This window comes from Talaromyces rugulosus, chromosome IV (genome assembly GCF_013368755.1).
Source record: "Talaromyces rugulosus chromosome IV, complete sequence".
Lineage (NCBI taxonomy): Eukaryota > Fungi > Ascomycota > Eurotiomycetes > Eurotiales > Trichocomaceae > Talaromyces > Talaromyces rugulosus.
The window spans coordinates 4,739,871-4,761,199 of record NC_049564.1 but is presented as its reverse complement, the minus strand read 5'-3'; the positions used below and the strand labels follow the sequence as shown (position 1 = coordinate 4,761,199).

General features: G+C 50.1%; 8 protein-coding genes across 8 annotated transcripts; 2 read left to right on the top strand and 6 right to left on the bottom strand.

Annotated features, from left to right (window-relative positions):
• Positions 1–339: 339 nt before the first annotated feature.
• TRUGW13939_08362 (uncharacterized protein) lies at positions 340–4,948 on the bottom strand (the record flags this gene model as incomplete). Its single annotated transcript, XM_035491497.1, has 3 exons — positions 340–3,451; positions 3,506–3,615; positions 3,671–4,948. 3 exons carry the CDS (start codon positions 4,946–4,948, stop codon positions 340–342), a joined length of 4,500 nt encoding a protein of 1,499 aa, XP_035347390.1.
• Positions 4,949–8,088: 3,140 nt separating this feature from the next.
• Positions 8,089–10,207, bottom strand: TRUGW13939_08361 (uncharacterized protein; the record flags this gene model as incomplete). The annotated part of the gene is made up of 4 exons (XM_035491496.1): positions 8,089–8,188; positions 8,250–8,559; positions 8,621–9,428; positions 9,485–10,207. The coding sequence occupies 4 exons, from the start codon at positions 10,205–10,207 to the stop codon at positions 8,089–8,091; spliced, it is 1,941 nt and encodes a 646-aa protein (XP_035347389.1).
• An 814-nt stretch (positions 10,208–11,021) lies between these two features.
• On the bottom strand, positions 11,022–12,185 carry TRUGW13939_08360 (uncharacterized protein; the record flags this gene model as incomplete). The annotated part of the gene is made up of 1 exon (XM_035491495.1): positions 11,022–12,185. The coding sequence occupies one exon, from the start codon at positions 12,183–12,185 to the stop codon at positions 11,022–11,024; it is 1,164 nt and encodes a 387-aa protein (XP_035347388.1).
• Positions 12,186–13,173: 988 nt separating this feature from the next.
• On the bottom strand, positions 13,174–14,642 carry TRUGW13939_08359 (uncharacterized protein; the record flags this gene model as incomplete). The annotated part of the gene is made up of 5 exons (XM_035491494.1): positions 13,174–13,407; positions 13,483–13,715; positions 13,769–13,835; positions 13,904–14,394; positions 14,519–14,642. The coding sequence occupies 5 exons, from the start codon at positions 14,640–14,642 to the stop codon at positions 13,174–13,176; spliced, it is 1,149 nt and encodes a 382-aa protein (XP_035347387.1).
• Positions 14,643–15,827: 1,185 nt separating this feature from the next.
• Positions 15,828–17,035, bottom strand: TRUGW13939_08358 (uncharacterized protein; the record flags this gene model as incomplete). The annotated part of the gene is made up of 2 exons (XM_035491493.1): positions 15,828–16,918; positions 16,975–17,035. The coding sequence occupies 2 exons, from the start codon at positions 17,033–17,035 to the stop codon at positions 15,828–15,830; spliced, it is 1,152 nt and encodes a 383-aa protein (XP_035347386.1).
• Positions 17,036–17,442: 407 nt separating this feature from the next.
• Positions 17,443–18,241, bottom strand: TRUGW13939_08357 (uncharacterized protein; the record flags this gene model as incomplete). The annotated part of the gene is made up of 3 exons (XM_035491492.1): positions 17,443–17,610; positions 17,668–17,753; positions 17,809–18,241. 3 exons carry the CDS (start codon positions 18,239–18,241, stop codon positions 17,443–17,445), a joined length of 687 nt encoding a protein of 228 aa, XP_035347385.1.
• Positions 18,242–18,967: 726 nt separating this feature from the next.
• TRUGW13939_08356 (uncharacterized protein) lies at positions 18,968–19,889 on the top strand (the record flags this gene model as incomplete). Its single annotated transcript, XM_035491491.1, has 2 exons — positions 18,968–19,638; positions 19,691–19,889. The coding sequence occupies 2 exons, from the start codon at positions 18,968–18,970 to the stop codon at positions 19,887–19,889; spliced, it is 870 nt and encodes a 289-aa protein (XP_035347384.1).
• A 494-nt stretch (positions 19,890–20,383) lies between these two features.
• TRUGW13939_08355 (uncharacterized protein) lies at positions 20,384–21,064 on the top strand (the record flags this gene model as incomplete). The annotated part of the gene is made up of 4 exons (XM_035491490.1): positions 20,384–20,467; positions 20,530–20,622; positions 20,682–20,702; positions 20,795–21,064. 4 exons carry the CDS (start codon positions 20,384–20,386, stop codon positions 21,062–21,064), a joined length of 468 nt encoding a protein of 155 aa, XP_035347383.1.
• Positions 21,065–21,329: the final 265 nt, after the last annotated feature.

The window sequence follows — 21,329 nt, the reverse complement described above, 5'->3', positions numbered from 1 at the left end:
TAAAAAAAATAATATAAAATCCAAGCGAAAGTAGCAGACTGCCTCCTGGAATGCACCTCTTGAACAGTAAGTCTCCAAACTCCGAGGAAAGTACAGAGGAAGGGAATCCAACCAAGCGAAAGACCGATTCAAAAGTGCACCGCATGTTCGAATGATGCAAAGTAGGAAAGAAAAATAATATGCTATCACCAGTGAAGCGCCTTGCTACACCATGTTTCACATACAAAAGAAGTTTCATGTTCCAGAAAAGCTGACCAAATGATAAAAATAGGGTATAGTTAGAAACAAAAAAGCAATAGAAAATAAAAAAAAAGGTGAATCAGAACAGAAACTACACAATCAAACAAGTGACTCAAACTCCTCGCGCTCACGAAGACGATTCCTAGCCAATTCGTCCCCTCCGTTAGCCGACAGCTGCATCCAGTGCAGAGCCAAGCACATGCTTTGCGGGTCCGATTTCGAGTCCCTATCGCGCCGATACATCATCTCGGCCTTGAACGTGTCTCGCGGTAAAGTAAGAGGGTAAGTTACCCGGGGTAGAATTTCGGGGTGTGTAAGATACAAGATACCAAGCTCGCGCTGTGCTACTGCATTGCCCTCCTTGGCGGTGATAATCCACATTCTTGCCGCATCTTCGATTGGATCTTGTGGACGAGGGCTAATATCAAAGGCCTGAGGATGGCGGCGGTTAAGTTCTTGGGACACAATCCTGTCGGCCAATTCCACCATACTGGCACAAACATCGTCCTTGAGCGATAGTGCGGCTAGACCGAACTGCAGGAACGCCGTTCCACTATCGGTCTTGTTCAATGTCTCGCTAGGAACAAAAGCCGATATAAATTGCAAATCGCGGAACAGCGTCTTTGGCTGTAGCTCCCGTAGTAGGAGTTTCATCGTTTTGATAATCTGACTTTCTGATGTGCTGAGGAGATCGTATGGGGTGTGAGACTCAAGTTCAACAGAATCTGGTACTGGCGATGTTGGAGTTCGCAAAACATCTTCCTGCGTGAGATCTGCGGCAAAACTATGCCTGTTGAGTTTGAGCCGTTCAGCAGTATTCAGATCGCGGCCTCTCGACTCCCTGCTGGCCACTGCCGGCATTTCATTAGCCGAGTTCAACGATGCAACGACCAAGGCTCGGAGGTCGCGTAACGATTCTAGTTTCACATATGGATTTGCATTGCGAGAGAAGACATCAAGTAACTGGGCAAAGGCAGCCTTGTAAGCAAAAGTCGAACTAGGCGGCTGTGCTGTCGACGAGTGCGCATTTGACTCGGTCGAAGAATCATTCGAGATCTGATCATTGATCAGAATTGGGTCTGCCGACTGGCTTCTTCGATGCCGCAACGAATTCCGACCAAATACCGGCCTGCCGGTACGTCGGTGGATTTTATTTTCAGATTCGGCGATGAATTTTTGAAGTCTAGCCTCTTTGTTCATCTGTACTTGGACTCGCTTCTGGTTTAAAAAGTTCATAAACCACGCGTCCGTCTCGCTGCCGCAGCTCCACACCGGAGATCCCAAGTCACTTAGGAGGAGACTGGTCAGCGTCTGTCGAAGCTCGTCTAGGAAAGCAGTTTTGCCATGGACGACATGTTCCGCACGACGCGGGGTGGGCGCTTCACTGAACATCGATGGTGGTCTAGATTGGAAACTGGACGCGCTCGCAGCAGACTGAGCCTGCGTTTGCATTGGTGACCAGAAAGTGCTGAAGGAGTCATTTGTCGAGGTTGACGCCGCCTTGGTGGAGGATCCTCCCAATGACGATATGGTGTCAACTTCAAGATTCTTTGTACTCTTCCATTTCTCAGAGGATAGGGTTTGGTAGGAGAATTTTTGGATAAATGGCGAGCTGTCTTGGGACCGGAAAGACTCTGTGGTGCGAGAACCTAAACTAGGGAATGACGTGGTAAACAATGCACCATCACTGCCATTACTGGAAGGTCGGGCACTAGGCGTAGTAGCAATGCTAGGGAAGCTTCGGCTATTGGGGCCCTCAAACTTTGCGCGCTCTTTTTGAAATAGTTCGCTTGCCCACAAAACTGGTGTTTCTGCCATGGTATCGCCAACGAGTTTATTGATGCTTGACTTGACCTCGTAGCAGAATCGGTGGATGCGTTCTTCCCCACGGCAGAAATTGTCGATTCCATGATGGCTGATCCATTTTCGCGTAAGCTCAACCTGCTCGTCACTTAACTTGTTTGGGCCGCCCTGGCTACTAGAGGCCTTCATCACGTTCATAACATGCATCTCAGGCTTTTGCAAAAACGCTCCAGGAAGATAGCGAGACCCGTGGCGAGAGCGGAAATCAGTTGGGGGGTCTCGGTGTAAGCTTGGGTATACCATGGTCTTCAAGGCCAAGGCCACATGTTTGGCGTCTTCGTATCGCATCGAGTTCTTGACATCGGTCATGTACCACATCTTGTTCCTGAGTTTCGTCATACGCGTCAGATTTTCCTTTGCAAAGTCTTTCAGCTGTGCGACAATGGGAGTCAAGGTCAATAAACTCTCTTCACAATCGTCAATCACAGTAGTCCATTTGATGAATGAGTCACTGGACGACTTCAACATGGGGGAGAGAACCCAGGAATCATTCGGAGGTGCCTTGGCAAGTTTTGAGAGACTTTGGCTTAGGTGGTACGATGCGGTCCACCAGTAGTGAGCTCCGAGGAAGTCCGATCGATTTTCGCACGCGGAGCGCGCATTATCAAACCTGCTCTTTAGTGACAGACTGCGACCTTGATGAAGACCCGAGGCACGGCCCCTGACCGATTGCTTCATCTTTTCCGATTCATTGACCAGCCTTACAATGGCAATTTGGAGTGCCTCATGGTTCTCTTCCGGATGAATGGTAACAGACCGGTGGCCATCTTCAGATACGCCATCAAACATGCTGTTGGAGTCATTGGTATTTAAAGGATCCCAATTCAATGACTTGCTGTCTTCTGAAACGGTCAGCGCGGTCCATTCATCCATGGAAGGATTATCCAAGATAAGACGGTCATCAGTGTCTCCTAGGTCCGATAATTCAAATCGAATTAAATCTGCACTGCGACTGTAGGAAGCTACCTGAGGGGATTGCTGTGAAACGGGACTTTGTGTTGATTGCTCAAGGACTGTATCAATCCTTCCAGACCAGTGAGCAGGGAGAGTTCCTCGCTTGGGACCGCCAGTTTGAGAAATGTTCAAAGCCGTATAGGGGGAGTTGAACGGAAGAGAGCTAGAGTGGCTTTGAGTAGACTTTGGAAACACAGCATTCAACAGGGTAACAACATCCACGGCAGATAGCATTAGGAAGCGTGAGGAGCCAAGAATATCGCCATCCAGATGAGATGAAGCGCCAGAAGGGTAAGATTCCGTATCCGGGACTATATGGGAGGCCAACACAAATGTCTTGAGTATGTTTTCAACATGTTGCCTCACCTTGGGATGGACGGTAGAAAATTGTGGCCTTATAATTGGTTAGCGCCGGACTGTAACACTCGGGAACTGGTTTTTCACTTACACAGAATGGAGAACCCGATAGATCTGAGATTGGGCTCGAAGAGCGATTTGTGCTAAAAGTTTCTCTCTAGCTTCCTTGCTAAGGTGAAAGTCAAGGAGCAATCCATGGCTCTATGAAGGCGTAAGTAAGATATAACAATCAGAAAGGAAAAATCAGGAATAGTACCTCTGGGAATGTCAAGGCGCTGTACAAGAACTTGGCGAAATACCATTGAACGAACAGATACTCCAAAAAGCGGTCCTTGCTCTCAATGTCGGCCAATTTGGCCAGAACAGCATCGCCAAACTCCAGGGCAACAGAAGGAAGACCGGCATCGGAGTCATCCAGGACTTCAAACAGGGTCTGCACAGCAGTCTCAAAGAACTCCTCGGCAGCATCGGTTCTCAAAGGGTCCGGTGGTTCAACTCCATATGGATTTGCTACAGGGCCTTCGATATTTTCCAGGAGAAATGCGCCCTTCTGGAGAACGTCCATGAGGTATAGTTCAATTTTGGGGCGGGCTTGCCAATCACTGCAAAGGGTCCAGTATGAGAAAATATGGCCGACAAAGGGATTATATTTCGAGTCTCCGGTACAGAGAAGTTTGGCGCAGGTTGAAGACCAGACATCCCGGCGAAGTTCCGATTCTCCAAGGTCCCAGTCCAAAGGCACGGCAAAAACATTAAAAAGAAGCGCAGCTAGAGGGTCAGAACGCTCAAAAGTCAATGCATGGTCCTTGAAGGGGGCGAAATTGGGGCCAGCACGCTTGGCGAAAGAAGGGGAATTCCGGGAACGAGAAGAAAGAGATAAAAACAAGTCGTCATGGCCAGAACACACAACAGTAGAAGTCAAGGCCGAGAGCTGGGTAGGCGATAGACTAGTGATGCGATCAACAAGGAATTGCGAATCTGTCCGGACTAGATTCAAGATTTCTAGAAGGTCCTTCCTACACTGGAGACTGAGTTGATGCATAAAACCCGAGGAACGATTTCTTTGCGGATGCAAAGAAGAGGTGGGATCCTCCGAGGGGCCTTGTGGAAGTAAGGAGCGGCGAGAGGAAGCTTCACAAGCTTCATGAATGTCATAAATTGCATTGTATACTGAAATAAAGCCTGGTTTGTCTCCATGCCGGAAGGCTTCGACTAGTCCCTTCTGGACGGTGGCACTTGTCCTTAGAAGCCTGGATGATAGGCATATTGAGGCCTTGGTGGCAAGTAAGCGGTGTTCTAAATTGCGTTTCTGGGCCTCAGCCTGCTGACGGCGCCGGTATTGGGAAGCAAACTCCTCAAAAAAAACCGTGGGGTCCAAAGTCGCGGGAGGCTCGATTTCCAGAGTGCTAAAGGAGCCTTGCACAGCCGAAGTGGCACAGAGGTCTGATGGTTCCACCTCTGGATTGTCAAAACTGGACTCACCTGCACTCGGAGATTGTTGGGGCTTTAGATCAGGGTCACAAGGGGTGTGCATGGCAGGCGCTGGTGGTAATACCGGCTCCGGGAGGGAGCATGCTGTTTGATTTTCGTTACATGAGAAAGCGCATGTTGTTGGAATGACGGCCGGAGAAGGCGGCAATGCTATTAGACATTGATCTGTATTAGCAAAATTTCCTGGGCGTGCAGTGAAGAAAGAAAACCATATCAACGATCACAAGTGGAGAGAAATGAATGGATCGCACTTGCACGAATGCGCGCAAGGAAAAATAGGAAAAATAAAAAATAGACAAGAAGAGGCTCTAAGAAAGGCATCGACATACGGATCGTGAATTCCAGACCGAGTGGTGGAGAACAAGCATGTTGGGCATCGATCATCTTGCCATGGGCGACCTCTGGCACCTATCCCGAGACGGTCCTCGAGAATGCGCGATGCCCGTGGCGGTTGGAAACAGATGCTCTAGCGCATACTTTTGTTGTCGCGGAACCGTGTGAATTTTTTGGTGATAATCTATTTTTCTTTTTCTTCTCTCTAATTTATCGATCTGGTGAGAAAATAAATGCGACACCTGTCCAGTCGAAAAAAAGGTGGCAACGAAGCCGGGAGGTGGCCAAAGTCGAAAGACGTGGGGAGAGGAAGTGAGAAAGGCGGTGGTTAGTTGTTAGTGGCTTTAGTAGGCGTAGTAAGTCGCAGCTAAGTAGTTCTGGGTCTGGCGCGCCAACGCAGCTTTAAAGCGAGTGCATAAGAAGTTGTGAAGGCTTGCTAGTCGCAAGACTAATAGAAATGATTTGCAGACCGAGGATTATCCAACTGGCGGGAGGTGCGAGAAAGACAGAAAAGACCGGTCAAGAGAGGGAGGATGTCAACGGGAGATAGTCAGACAAGCGCAGACGTCCCAACAATGACCTCGCAGCGCAGCGCGAGAGGGAGTGATGAGTTGGGAGGGGCGGCGGGCGGTCTTTGGGAGGAGGGGTGGTTGGAATGACTTGCAGCACAGAGAGAGAGAGCGCGTCGTTACTAGTTGGTCGGTTGCCGAGTGCAGTTGCAGCAAGGAGCGACGATGACTGATTGGGGATGGGGACAAAAAAGATGGGCGCGCGATGTTCCAGCGTGGTAGCGAACGAGAAGCGCGGACTAGCTTGACGATACTCGAGCGCGAAATGCAGCGTGCAGAATCAAGGCAGCTGCAGATAGCCCAATGGGGAAATAGTGAAATCACGGGCGCGCCAGTGAGCGCACTCGCAGCAGCCGCGGTGGGGAAGCCAGGATGCGATTTGGCTGCGAGCTAGTAAAATAGTAAATAGGTATGGACTGGTCTGACGATTTAAAAAAAAAATAAAAGAGCGCGCGCTGTGTCGTTGTCGACGCGCTGTAGCGATGCTCGAACCGGCCTGCTGCAGGGTGGACGTTGGGACAACGAATGGAGGTTGCACAGTCTGTAACCGGACAGACCTTGCTGCTGCTGTTGTTGGATGGTTGCAGAGCAGGGCGTTGCGAATCGCTGTATCGCGTGGAAGCTTCGAAAATCTCCGAGTCTGTTGTGTATGTGATGGCGGTCTCTTGGAGAACCGATCTTGGTGGAGAGAAATAAGTTTGAATGTGCTCAAAGGTCGAGTTGGCTCTCTCTCTTGCTGGGGGGGAAGGCACAACCAACTTGATGCCGGCGTGGAAGGAGCAGGAGGTCACGGGGCCCGGGAGCGTAACTTGGCATGCGGGCAACCCGGGTTGGCGGGGGGCCGGCTGATGAGATTTAAGGTATGAGATGGCTCTAGATGGTGGCAATCATATAAGGGAGGGATCATAATAATAGTTAACAACAATAGTGGCTGGTCGTGTTTTACTATCGTGGCCCGTCCTCGGACAGAGCATCACTATACATATTCATATACAAGCTGGTTCGTAAAAAGTATATCTGTTTAGCGTTCCAAGTTACAAGAGGCGAGAAAAAAAGTTGGCTGGCTCATTCCTGGTAGAGTCTATCGTCTCGAAAACGTAAGGGATTCATTGATTCAGCTGGGCATGTCCAAGTCCCGCCGAACGAGTACAGCGTGGAATGACATGTCGGCCTCGCACAACAGAAGGAATCATCACTGCGGATACTCTGATCTGTATATGTTGGCTCTGGTGGATTCTGGATTCCTGACGCCTCAGTCATCTCCATCAAACACACGCCAGCGCTGGTGAAACGAGCGGTTGCAGGTTGCCACGCAGGATATAACAGGAAAACTATACCGGCAAATGACTGAGTGACTGAGTGACTGATCGGCTGCCACGTCGTTCGCCTGGGCCGTGATCTGTCGCCCCGGCCCAATTGGCCGCGCTGGATGCGTTGGCAATGCAGATGCGCTGGCCGCGCCTTTCCTGTCTCGGTCTAGCGGGCCGCGCCGGGGCCGCGCCGTCCCTGGAGCGCTTCCATTGGACGCGGTGGGGCATGCTAGTCCTCAAAGGGACATATGAGTCAACCTCTAATTCCACGCGTCTTGCGTCGCTAACGATAAGTGGTGGTCGGAAGGAGTACTCTGCAAAAGTATGAGATGCCACGATGGCAGATGCACGATGACTGGATTGATTAAGGCGCGCTATGGAATGTCGACCATGATCACTATCCACAGAAGAGGCCTGTCACTTGCAGGACGTGCAATCTTGGCTTGACGCGCGCACTCCTCACGGCTATTAACCGGCCAATATTCCATCCCAACGCTGGCCGAGTCCATTTCAGCGAACAACAAATGGATGCGCTGACTGTGGCGGTGGTATATGACGATCACCTTCCTCCAATGTTCAAAAGGGTGACGATAGAGTGCTGAGCCAGCAATTCGCTGTCAAAAAACTCCATCCTTGCCTACTGCGGCCCACTCAATCCCCAGCTGATAACGAAAGGCGAACTTGTCTAGCAAGGAACAGCCGCCAAAGTGCAAAAACCCACGCCATAGCGTTGGTGTCGTCCGGCCAATCATGTCATGGTGGCTGGGAAATCGCCAGGAACATGACGATATAGTTCAACCAACAGCCACGAATCGCTGCCTACAGTGGGGGGGTAAGCCGATCATTTGAGCATCGTCAATGGCCAATGCCGCGCCGCTCTTTATGTAGAATATGAGTTTTGTGTGTAAAAGAGTCGAAACATGGAAACATATCAATGCTTCGTGAAATACAGACTAAACGGCGTGGTAACCTCAATTGCACACCCATTTTTTGTCTGCTTCCTTCTGCCCAACGCGGACAGCCACCACGTTTAGGGTGTCCTTGAGAGTGTCTTTGGAGATTTTTGGGAAGCTATGTAAAGAACCAAAATCAGCAAATGATAACACTTAAAACATTATAGAGGGGACTGTACCGCTTCTTGAGGACTTCAATCAGCCCGGCCTTGGTCAGATCGCTCCCTTCGACAGCTGCCTTAAACGCCGCTAGCTGATCCGGCGGAAATGGTTTTCCTTTCCTAGATTGGCCTGCAGATTCGATACTAATTCCGGGGCGAGCTGTTGGTGCGGGTGGCGCTTGACCTTGAGTAATAGGCTTTGTAGAAAAGGCAAGAAGGGTGCCTTTGGTAGAGGTCGACGCATGCCCTTTCGAAGCAGCTTGCTCCACGGCTTTTGGTTTTGGCCAATAGGCAGTAGAAAACGGGTCAATGGGGAACTGAACAGTATCTAAGGTCAAAAGTTAGCATCGTCCCACTAATTAGACGCATTTTCGCGGGGAAAAGCATACCAGATATCATCTCAATGCGATACGCTTCCAGAGCAGGATCTGTATTGCTTTCGTCTTGCCATTTGATGCCCGTAATGACAGGCTCCAGGTCACCAATAACTAGACGCCTTCTACCGTCTATTTGCTCATCTTCGTCGTCGAGAAACCCATCCATATCGTCATCGCCGTCTTCGCTCATTTCCTCATCGCCCTCGGAGTTCAAGTCTTCGCCTTCTTCTGGCTCTTCCCACTCTGCTTCCGAATCGTAGTCGTAATTGATGTCAGGGAGGGCTCGAGCGTAAGGGCGGCGACAAAGCTTCCCAGCTTGCACACTTGAGAGGGCTCTTGTGAAAGTTCCGTAGTACGCTGGGCGTACATCTTCGGCAAATTTGAGGCTTTTCATAGTAGTCTTTCTTAAAAGATCTTGGGCGGTGGCGCTCTGCACATCTTTCATGAGTTTCCTCACGGGTCTAATATTTCTGCCACGATGGCGACGAAAAGGAATCATGTCAAACAACTCGGACGGGCGATATAGTGGGTGTGGACCCGTCTCTTTTAGAAAACCATCGAGCTTCTCGCGAATATGCTCTGTCGCCTTGTCATCGCGCTGAAATCGGTGCGGTGGTGCAAGCTGAGTGTGCCTCTGAATGAAGAAATCTGGGAACGCATTGCGGTAATCTGACCGGGGCTCTTCTGTGCTCGTCGTGGTGATAATCGAGCTGTCCAAGTCTCGAGTCGTGTCCTTTCGAGGTGAGGAACCACCCACACTAGGCGGTTTATTAGAGTCGGTAGCGGGTTTAGCAAAGAAAGAGCTCAGTCTCATTTGGGACTGTCGACAGGGTTAGCAGGTTATCCAATTCCATCACATGCTACATTGATACTGACCCGTTCTTTTTTCACTTTTTCTTCCTCCCTTTTCCGCTTCTCTTCGTCTCTGGCAAGCTTTTCCTCTTCTTTTGCTTTTTTCTTTTCCTCTCTCCGTTTGCGTTCCTCTTCACGCTCTGCGTCGCGCTTCTTCTTCTCTTCGTCCCTTTCGACTTCTTTCTTCTTTCTTTCCTCGTCCTTGATTCGTTTCTCTTCGTCTTTCTTGGCCTTTTCTTCTAGCCTGAGACGGTCTTTCTCTTCTTTTTCTAACCTTTTAGCCTCTTTGGTATTTGGAGAGAGCTTCTGCTTCTTGGCCGCAGCAGTAGTGTCGGAAGATTGTTGAGGGGTCGAAGGAGGAACAGGTAGCGGCGAGGTAGAGTTGATAAAGACATGCCCCTGTAGAGCAGGAGCAGCCGTTCCCGTTTGAGGATTTTGGGCGTTACTAGAATTCGAGGTTGCCGATATAGTGCTAATAGTGGTGGTGGCGGTAGTAGTAGTGACAGGTTTATCGATCACCATCTGGTCACCCTGCTGCAACGGATTCCTATTCTCCTGATCATCGGCGCCGTCGTGTTTCTTTTGGTATTTATGCATTTCCTGCTGCTTCAGTACATTTGGTTCGTCTACTTCGCTGAATGCTCGTTTGCGGGAATTCGTGGGTGAAGGTGGTGCTGGTTGGAAGCACTGGCTGCCCACAGAGGGGGTCACTGCAGCAGCAGGGGTTGATTCGATGGAGACGTCCATTGTGGCCGATTGGTATCAAATCGCTTTTAAAAATGATGAGCCTCAGAAGTGCTGCTCTCCAGAGTTCGGGTAGTGTCGTATCGTCATCAGTTGCGAGGGAGACAAGACGTCAAAGGCCAGCTAACGAGGGAGCGACCAGGAATGAAAATCAGAATATTCATAAACTTGACGAGCTAATTGATCAAAACACAGAACGAAAGAATGATGCAAGCCAGTCTCATTTAAGTCGACATGCAAACCGTTGTTTGTTGCAAGAACGGTGTTGGGGGGGTGTTGTTCGGTCAGAGAATCTCCTGGCAAACGCGTTAATTGACGATTCGCGTCTGGCGTTGCGCGCGCCGCCGGACGGCCCACGTGACCTCTGCTAAATTATTACTAGTTGACACAAAGAAACCAAGAATAGCAATTAATAGTAACCGATATATTCTAGATTAATATGAGATAGGAAAAAGAAATAAATATTTACTCTGGAGGCTAAACAGGTATTCCCGTGAAAGACAATAAAAAGAAAAAGAAGAAGAAATAGGTTATTTGAACAGCATAGATATGTCCAGCACCAACTTTCGACCACCAAACCACCTAGATAGAAAAACCCCATAATCACAAGGTAGAAGAAATATGTGACCATGCTTTTTTACATCCTCGGGGACAAAACAAACTCCCCTTTGCACTATCCAACATCATATTAGCGTCACCCATGCAATGACGTGTCAAGCCATGATTATAATCCAGCAATAAATGTAAAAATTGAAATTGAAGAGAAAAAAAAAACAACAGTATTTTCAGATGAGTGGCCAAATGCAAATAACATCGACTAATCGTCTTGGTCGGGATTGGCGACAAATAATCTCCCACCAGTCAAACTCGTCGTTCGCTCGTCAACACTGCCTCGACGTCGTAAATCGTCGGCCTTCTTCGCCTTTTGCATCGCCGTTTTGGCCGCGGCGGGGGCGGCCATTTCGCCGATATCGCCAAAGTCGTTTTCGTGGTGCTCGTCGTGACCCTCTAGTTCCGTGTCCTTTTGCAACGATGAGTTCCGGCTGCTATTGTAGCTGTGGGCGCCCTCGACCGGGGCAGTTTCGACGACTTCTGGAATGTCGGCCTGCTCATTCGGTGGCGTTTTGCCTGGCTGTCGCTGATAGCCACTGGGGTAGCGCTGCATGCTTCCCAGCGAGCTCCGTGCGCTTCCTGACGCTCGGCGATGGAAGCCTTCGCTGGAATGGTCATCGGCATAGTCGTCGCCGACCTCGTTCGCGCTCAACCGCACAGGAACGGTGGCACCGACCAAGGTCGACGGGGAGAAAGAAGTAGGACCGGCCTTGCCGCTGTGGTGTCGAATTTTGCCACTGGCAAGGGCTCCAGAGCGTGCACCGCCGTGAAGCTCCATGTGAGCTCGCTGTCTGGCGGCTCGCTTCTGGGCCTGCAGACGAGGATCTTCTGGTTGTGCCCGGTCGCACCAGACGGTGCCCTTCTGGCGTCTCATGAGAGCGACATAGCTGAGCTGGACGGGGGCGGAGCGCCCCGACGAGCTCCGGTGGATGTCGGACGAAGCGCTCGACATTGTTTGGGTCAAATGATTATTGCCGGTGGAATTGGACGAGGATGTAGCATTGGAGAGAGTGCGCGTGGGGACTGACGGCCCCGCGGACGAGGGAGGTGGCAGCGCTTGCGTATGCGGAGCCGGGCGGTGAGCGAGGTGGTGATTGTGGTGGTGGTGGTTGTTCGAGTGGTAATTATTATGGCTGGCGCTGGAATTGTTGTGCTTTGGAGCAGTGGCGTAGGAGGACGTGGTGTGGTTCCGTTGCTGAGCGTGGTCGAGGTGGTGGTGGTTATTATTACTAGGGGCGGCCTGCTGCTGTTGCTGGGTCGGCTGAAACTGTAGTCCGGCGTGGTGACTAGCCACGGGCTTCCGCGGTGGTGCGACCTGGTACACGCGGTAGTCCGGCACATTGCTCTGCCTCTGCACTCTCGCGGCCATTTTTTGGTGTCCTGTCGCCTGCTGTCCTATGTGGTGAGTCTGAGATAATTAAATCCAGAGCAAGAACAGCACTGCGATTTGTTTTCTGTCCGGTGTTCGCCCAAAAAGATGGGAGGGCCTAACTAGTTAGCTTGGCCGCGTCGGAGACCGAGTGGGGCGATGACAAGGCTGCGAGGAGAAAATCAGGAGCGTCGTTCGACTTGTGAGATCGGTAAGACGTCGGCTTGGTTGTTGACAGTAAGAATAAAGAGTGTGAGAGAGGGATGGGCCCAAGCCGTGACCAGATGGCCCCGTATAAGCTAGGTCGATCGTCGGGGATGCGGAAGAGGGGGTTCGGGGCTAAATGGTGATGGTCAGGAACGATCACGATAAGGCGCGGCGGTTCCTGTTGTTGGTGCTGGGTTGTTGCTGCTCGCTTGCAGGATTGTAGTAGCTGGTATTCAAAAGACGAAATTGCGACGAAGGTGAAAGGAGCCAAAAAGAAAGACTAATAGCTGGTAATAAGGATAAGGATAGTCGTAGTGACAAGAATAGTGACGGGCAAGAAGAGGCAGGAAGGAGATTTGCCGTCGCATCCATTCAATGCTACCTCTTGTCCCTGTCATTACCGTATCGTATCGTATGCGTCCCTCGTGGCGGGTATTACGCAGCACGTGCATACATTTTTATTTACTAATTCATCGTATGTCTTAGTTTGTTGTTATCATGACTATATTTTCAAATTATTTCATTTTCATTTACAAATATTAAAAGCTTTCAGTCAAGTCATCGCTTCAATGTGAGTAGCACGAAATACGTATACCTTAGGGTGATGTCTTGGCTGTGGAACAGTACGTGCTTTGTAGGTAGATGTTATCGGAACTTCTAGTTGAGCAAATGAACAATCCTATGTATTTTCTATATAGTTCTTGGCAAAAAACTTTTTCTCTCTGGTTAATGCTACAACTTCCAATAACAAGTCGAACACCAACCGAAAACCCAGGTGAAATCACTTATCCGTTGGCTCAACATCCTTGGCTGCTTGGTCTCGAACCGGGAGCGCACCGGGGAAGCGAGAGCCCTTGTCCTTGACCTTCTTGGGCTTCTTTTGCACAACAGGCGGCGGGTAGGCCTTTTCGGTGATTTCTTGCCACTCGGTAGAGGCTTGGAAGGCCTCCTGGATAGGGGCCATGAGACTGACAAGGCCAGCTGAGACAGCCGGCTTGAGCATTTGCGGGGTTAACTAAAAAAAAAGACACAAGCGTTAGCTTTGCGAATGAAGGTTTGGAATTGATTGACATGACCCGGTAATACGTACAATGTCGTTCACGTAGTCTTCCTTTAGCTTCTTAATGTCGGTGTAGACCAAAGGCTCGCCCTCTCTCCGCTCGACAATGAATTCTTTCTTGCCCTTGAGCGTAGCTGCGGGCAGCAGAACGTACTCTACCAACGCGACGACACCGTTTTCTTCGACGACGCGAGGAGCAGCTTCAGCTTTCTTGATCTTTTTCGTGATAGCCTCAGGCGTGTCCAAGAGGTCGATTTTGCTGTCTGGTGAGTGTTAGCCATGATAGCAACCCCATTTTAAAACTAGGTAGAAGTACCTTGAACACTAGAGCTCATCTTGCCTCCAGACAGACCAGCAATCATGGGGTTGACAATATGTGCGCGCTATTAGAGATCCGTTAGCATGACATTTAAAAGCCCCGAGCTGCTTTGCGCAAAGTTGAAGAAAATACCTTTTGGTATCCAAGCTTAGGTAGCCACTCAGTAGCGGCGACAAAGAGTTTCCTCTGGTCAACACCTCCAAGCTGACAATCAACCTTGAGGTGTTCTTCATCGAGAACCTGCAGCACCGGGTATAGTAGTCCACTCAACGGCGCATTGTCAGACTGCTTGACAATCTCGGCACCGGCCTTTTTGGCATCATGTTCAGAAATCACACTTGCTAATCGGTAGACGTCCATGACATATTCGGGGCTTTTTTGGTAAGAGCTGCCGAGCACGAAGCGCAGCTTCTCCGTGGACACGCCGACGGATTTTAGGATCGCTGTGATGGTTTTGTCATAGTATTTGGCGCGGTTTTCAACAAGCTCGATAGGGGCCTTGAGGTTGTCGAGGAATCCGTGGATATCAGCTAGCAGGACGGTGACATCGCATCCAGCGGCGAGCAACTGAGCGATTTTCAGCGCGGGAACAAAGTAGCCAGTATGCGGTCGGCCGGTGGTTGCTGCATTTTAAATTAATAAGAGGCAAATTAATTTATATATCGCAATTATTTCAAAATCTGTCGCGAAATGCTAAAGTACAAAGGAGAGGGGCAGGGGGCAGAGAAAAAAAGGTGCGTGACTCACCGGTTCCCCAGTAAATTTTCGGGTTATCTCCTCGAATGAGGATATTTTCAATGATCTCCGGGTTCAGAAACTCTGCGAGATTGTCGCTAATGAGATCAAATCGTGCTTGTGCTGCTGCATCCATGGTGATGGTTTTATGGAGCCAGGCACAGCGAAGAAAGGGAAAAAAAAAAGGAGGGGTATACGGATGATGCGAAATGCGAATGCAAAATAATGTGAGGGGGAAGAAAAGAGTCTAATTAAGTATTATGCGCAGGAACAACCCCTGCGGGACCGGAACCACATTGAACGGACTCGCCCGAGCCAGCGAGGAGCTAATAAGAAGAGGATCAAGACACTATACAAAGTCGAATGCAAGAATCTGGCCTTGCGAAAAATAATATTCACCCTATTGCTGTTGCATCGTGAGGCCGTTTTGGATGCTGCATCGAGCCTTTGGCAGTATTGCCGCCAATGGCAGCCGCCCACGCCCGGGCGGTGAGGCCCACTACGTGGATAAGCTTATCTCAGCTTATCTCAGCATCTATATAGCGTTTATGCTATGGAGAGGAAAAAATTGTAGATTTTAGTCAGCGGCTCCGTTTTGCAACTATTTAATAATGCAGGCTTGCGTACTCGTATCTTATCTACACCATCAAAAATGAGTGCCAATCAGCGTCCACAAGCAGCGAAGCCCACGTGAAGCAGATGCAGCCCCACCGGTTCCATTCCAGGCACGTGAAGTCTTTTTCACTCCGATTTTCGATATAAAATAGTATATTAGTTGCGATGCTTGGTGGTATCAACTATGCGAAAAGAAGGGAGAAACCAAAAAAGAGCCTGTAATGAACAAAGCCACTATATTTATATGCATAAAGGTACCCAGTACTCTATACGTACACAGATACATCCACAATAATACCGTATACACGTAATAATACCAACACCGTAATATTGTAATAATACTAACAGCAGCAGCCCTGATGTGAGTAAGAAATGACATGCTGTGACGTCGACAATCTCCACCCTCGAACATTCTTCTCGCCCTGGAGACTAAATCAATTGGTGACGATGTGAAACAGGTGATTCAAGTATCGGCGTTGTGATTCGTTTCGTTCTTTATTGGTTTGGGTGAACCCCCTGCGCCACAGTACCGTTGCAGTCGATCAATGGAACATCACGAGCCCGCTTTTGGATTGGTGCGTCATCGGGTACTTTTATACATCCTGGTCTGACTGTACTGACTGTACTTACTGTACTTACTACATGCTGGTATACCAAAATATTCCTGACTCATCATAATACATACAATATCCGCATCAAAATGCAATCAAAGCCGTGAACCCCCCTTGGACTTGACTAGAACACCCTTGCTATCATCGTATTCACGGCCCTTGGTCCATCCAAACCACTCTTTAAGAGTCGCCTCACCCCCGTCACCAGGAAACAGTCCACCACCAGTCCAGCCTGCATTGTCCGCTGTAAATGACTTGCCGGGAGTGCCAACCAAATCGACAGCCAATCGCTGCTCGTGGCCGCTCGCCTCCAGCTCAGCTTGCTCCAAGACCGGCGTTGCGCACGCATCCGTCCCATCGAAGATCGCCTCCCATTCAGCGCGCGTCTTTTCTTTGAACCGCTTGGTGAAGATTTCGCGCAGGGCCGGCCAGTTGTCGCGGTCGTCGCGCCCCGGGATTTCGTCTTTCTTTAGGCCCAAGCCGTGCAAGAGGGCGACGTAGAACTGTGGTTCCAGTGCGCCCACCGCAAAGTACTTGCCAGCATCCTTGGTCTCGTAGGTATCGTAAAAGGGACATCCTCCGTCGAGCAGATTTTCTCCTCGTGGCTCGTTCCATGTGGGCGATTTCATCCCCAGTCGTGGCATAGTCGCCAGATACGCCGATCCATCCACCATGTTCGCCTCTACCACTTGGCCCTTGCCCGTGGCTTGGCGCGAGATCAGTGCGAGTAAAATACCCAAAAAACATATTGCGCCGCCGCCGGCGAAATCCCCCAGTAAGTTGCCCGGTGAATACGGACGGTCGTTGCTACGGCCAAGCATCGAGAGAACACCCGAGACGGCAATGTAGTTGATATCGTGACCGGCCATATCCTTGTACTTCCCATCGCGCCGAAATCCAGTCATGCGACCGACGATGAGTCGCGGGTTCGCTTTAAGAAGAACATCGGTAGGCGAAAGACCCAGACGCTCCAGCACGCCTGGTCGAAACGGGTCGATGAGAACGTCGGCCTTGGCGAGGATGGATAGCAAAAGATCCCGCGACCTCGAGTCCTTTAGATCAAGACAAATAGATGACTTGTGCCGAGTCAGCTTGTCGGCCGCAGGTGCGGTGGTTTGGCCAGGGAGCCGGTCGATGCGAAGAACAGAGGCGCCGTAGTCGGCGAGAAGCAGTCCGGCAAAGGGTCCTAAAGATGTGTTAATTGATAACCATCTCTCTCTCAGAGACTAAAGATTGGCGCACCTGGTGCTAGTCCAGCTAGCTCGACGACCTTGACGCCATTTAGAGGGGAGCTCGACCACATTGACACTGATCGACGAGATGGCTTTCGGAAAACGCTATGTCGGCCTATTGGGGCATTCCCGTAACGCGAGTTGGAATTAAAGCTCCTGCGTGCACCTGCGGACAGCTGGAGATGAAAGGTCCTGGCAGTCGGTGCGATAAAAGACAAGTTTCGCTGGATCATTTGAGCATTATTATTAAAGCTGTGGATAACTTGAAGTGTAATCGCGGCTGAACCGCGGCTTCGGCAGCTCGGGGAAGGAGCGTGGAGCGGATGCGGGGAAACCAGTGGACGCCCGCGCCGTGTCGATCTTACCGAGGCGGTTTAAGTTTTTTAGGGTTATTTGATGATGTAAAATGCCAATTGTTATATTCAAAATATAGCTGTTTCAAGACAGCATCCTCTACTCTGAGTAATGGCCGGATTCATCACCAGCCGTCTCGCCCTTCGTCTCTCCCCTCGTCGTAGGCATTTTCCATCTCATCTCCAAACCGCTCAACTCCTCCCACCTTGTCGCCAACCCATTCGGCGGTGTTTTCCGGGAAGTTTTCTACTGCGTTCTCAACTTTGTCGACTTCATATTCAGCCTCGCCGACCTATCAGAAAAGAAAATTAGCCGATGAAAACCTCTTTCCGGTGTACATTAGCCATACCTTGTCGCCGGTCCATTCGGCAGCGTTCTCGGGAAAGTCTTCAACGCGCTGCTCGATGTGTTCCTTTTCGCCTTCCCACTCATCATCTGGTTCACATTAGTCAGTGTGGGGGATTGTTTTGGAAGTAGACAATAGACGCACGGATCTCCTCGCCCTCGTGCATCAAAAGGGCACCGCCGACAAGACCAGCTGCGGCACCGGCCACGCCATACGCAACACTGTGGTCTTTCTTGGGCGGTTCTTCCTGGTAGCGCTCTTCTTCGCGGTAGTATTCACCAGGAGGTGGTCCACCATAGCCTCCCTGGCTATATCCACCACCGCCGCCGTATCCCGCAGGGGCGCCGCCGTATCCCGGTTCACCGTATGGTCGCTCCCAAGACTGCTCACCGGTCATCTCATTCACGTAGAGCCAGCGGCGGTCTTGCTCTACCCACCGGGAAACCCAGGGGCGTGGCAGAGGTGGGCCTTCTGGCTGTGGAGGGCCACCTCCGTAGTAGTCGCGGCGCTCTTCGACATATTCCGTTTGCTGGCCTCCAGGGCCGAACTTTTCGACGACTTTTTGGACAAAATCCATACTGTACGTAAAGTAAAAGGCAAAAACGTAGTAAAGAGATTGAAAGAGGAAAAGAGCTTGATGGAGATCGAAAGGAGGATTAGGGGCAGCTAATAAATAGCTCTAACGAGCCCCTCGCAGTCCCCGCCATGATGACTATCGAGATGGACAACGGTCTCATCGCTAGCCCCGCTTGAAGTTGCGGCCCACCAATGGTCCCTGGACAACGCACCGGTGGCAGCGGTGATAGTCAGGGGCTGTGCCGGCGATAGGCTGCGATTTGTTTATGAAGTCGTGACTCTGTTTCATTTCTGCAACGCCAAAGCGCACCAGCCACCGCCGTCAGCCACACTGGCGACTGCGCCTCTCGTCTGGCAGCGGCTCGTCCCGCAGTGCCAAGACTGACTATCAACAACAATAGCCCTAATCCCAGCCTCCCATCTCGACTGCTTCCTCTGAACAAAGAAAGCCTTTTGCCCGCGTGATTGCCCCGGTGATTGCCCCGTAGAAAAAATATGCCCCTTTCTTTGTCTACCGTTGCCCGAGTGGGGCCACCCCATGGCAAAGTGGCAGAAAAAATACAGTCTGTTTTGTTACCGTATTTCGTCTCACTCAATGTGTACCTGGCATGCGTTGGTCCTGGTCGGTTTATCTTGGAGGAAAGCGGTATGGCCTATATTTTCTAACTTACACTTGAATAGTGACATCGGTTGACTTCTGACAAGTGCTGGAAGTTGAACGGTAAAGATGTCGACAGCATCAGCATCTCAAGACCTGTCTGAACAGGTTCCTGCGACAATGGAGCAATGGAAAGAGTTGGAGACAGCAATGTATCTCGACAACAAGTCTCTCAAAGGCTGCCAGACCCTGGCTCCCAGGTCAAAAGTCACCTATGAACAGTTCCTGCTCTTCAGAACTGTCATTTCCAAGAAGGAGCCTGCAGAATTTGATCCAGCGTCCTTTGGCTTGAAAGAAAAGCACGACAGGGCCACGCAGCTTTTGAAGGCATCTGATCAATTTCAAAGCTATGTCAATGCCATTAAGATGGATACCTTTTATGCAAAAGACGCTTTCGGTCTCCTCCGACACTCACAAAGAGAAGTCCTCGGATTACGCAAAGACGAGCGAGCAGTGAATATGACATTCATCTCTTTGCTTCAGGCCATCTCGAATACATACCCTGGTTGCAAAAGTTGGTGGAGGTTCTCGAGGCATCTTCTGACTGCAACATTCGGACATTTTGGCGGCAAAACTCGTGGCTTCACCGCAACTACCAAAGGTCAACTACAGGATAAAGGCACAGACCAAATAGTAGCAATTGTCGACTCTACCGTAGAGGCTCCAACTCTACAAGTGGATATCTACGAGGCATCGCAAATCGTCGCATGGGTCAAGAGCTATCCAGAGCCAAAATATCAGTAAGTTCTACTTCATCATGTTCGCTTAAGACGTCAAAACTAACAAAGTCAGACGTATCGTTGTTGCCCAGCACGACTGTGAGTTCTACGTGACATTTGCCGAGTATGACGACGACTGGCTGGCCTATCTCAACCGCAGTCTACTTGAACTGAAAAGTGTGATGTCGATGAATCGGTTCGGACCGTGGGATCTGAGAAACTGGCAGGACGTGGAGGAAGTCGCCGCTATCTTTCTCGCAATTGCTATTTGATAGCGCATTTCTAGCCATCGTTTAAAATACGATGAAGTCGCCCCTTGCTTATTAGTTTTCAATTCAGATAGCAATAACTCAATTGATTTCTCTCCCAAAAACATCAACGCAACACCAACAGTAGTAGATTTTAATTTTGTTCTCGGGCGGCCCCCCAATATTCAAGCGTAACAGATATCATAAAGTTGGAGAGAAACCGGGTTGGCCTCAGATATAAATTCTACCATATCCTGAATCTTCCACACCTCAACAAGGACCCGCTTTGAAGCCATACCAGGACGTGTACAATACGGTGTTGTAGAATCTTCCAATATTGATATCCCAGGAAAAGTGGAACCGGTCGCCCTTTGCGCTTCCTCTTCTCCCTCTTCTTCCCCCCCTCTCTCCTTCCTCTACCCTCACCCTCAACTTTGTTGGCAAAGCAATCCGAGACTTCAAAGTCAAGCAAACAAAAACTTTTCAAAACCACTGCCAGAAACCAGAACTCAGCTGTAATGGCCGATGTCCAAGGACACGGTGGAGGCCGTGGATGCGGCAATGGAGGCGAGCGAGGGCGTGGTGGTGGAAGACGTTGGAGGGTAAGTATTTCAGACCCCTCCCCAAACACACATTTTGAGCTTCTGAAAACATTTGACACCAGCGTGAACCCCGTTGCAACTACTGTTTGGAATGGGGTCATGTGAGAGGAGAATGCGTTGGCTGGAAGGCTTTCACCGACGCGTGGGTTGCTGCGGTAAGATTATTCGAGCCTATGCATAGAATATCAGCTTACGAGTGTTTGACTCATCACAGTACAATGGTACTTATGCCAGAGTGAGTGGTTTCCCTTTTCTCCTCCTCCGCCTCCTCCTCCTCCTTCTTTTCCTCCTCCTTTTAGGCCAGTTCAGTACTGATATGAAGATTAGTATGGAATGCAGCCTCCTACGCCTTACCATCTCCGCCGCCGAGGAGCACAAGGCCAAGGTCGGGGAGCCCACCAGAGAGAACCAGCCGGCCCAGCACCAGCACCAGCACCAGCACTAGCGCAGACGGTGGCCGAATTACAGGCAAGAATAGCGCAGCTGGCAGCAGAAGTAGAGGCGCTGGCACAGGCGTTGGCAGCAGCACAAGCAGCCGCTGCAGAGACTGGAGACGCCGCTCCTCAGCAAAACGAGGAGATGGACGCAAGAGAGTAGTAGAGAGACGTTTTTTCCCCCCTTCGGGGGGTTTTTTTTTCACCATTGAGGTCAACCCCATACTCTGATCCTATTTTAGAGATCAGCAGATTGATCTTCGAGATCAAGTAAACATCTGATCTTCGATATCAGCCTCTGACCCTTATTTTTTGAGATCGATTCCGATCCATCTTTGAATCAGTCCTTTTTTTTAACCTGAGGACTTTAACATTGTTTTATTTTTCCTCTTCCTTTTTGACCATTAATTGATATCTTGTAGACTTCC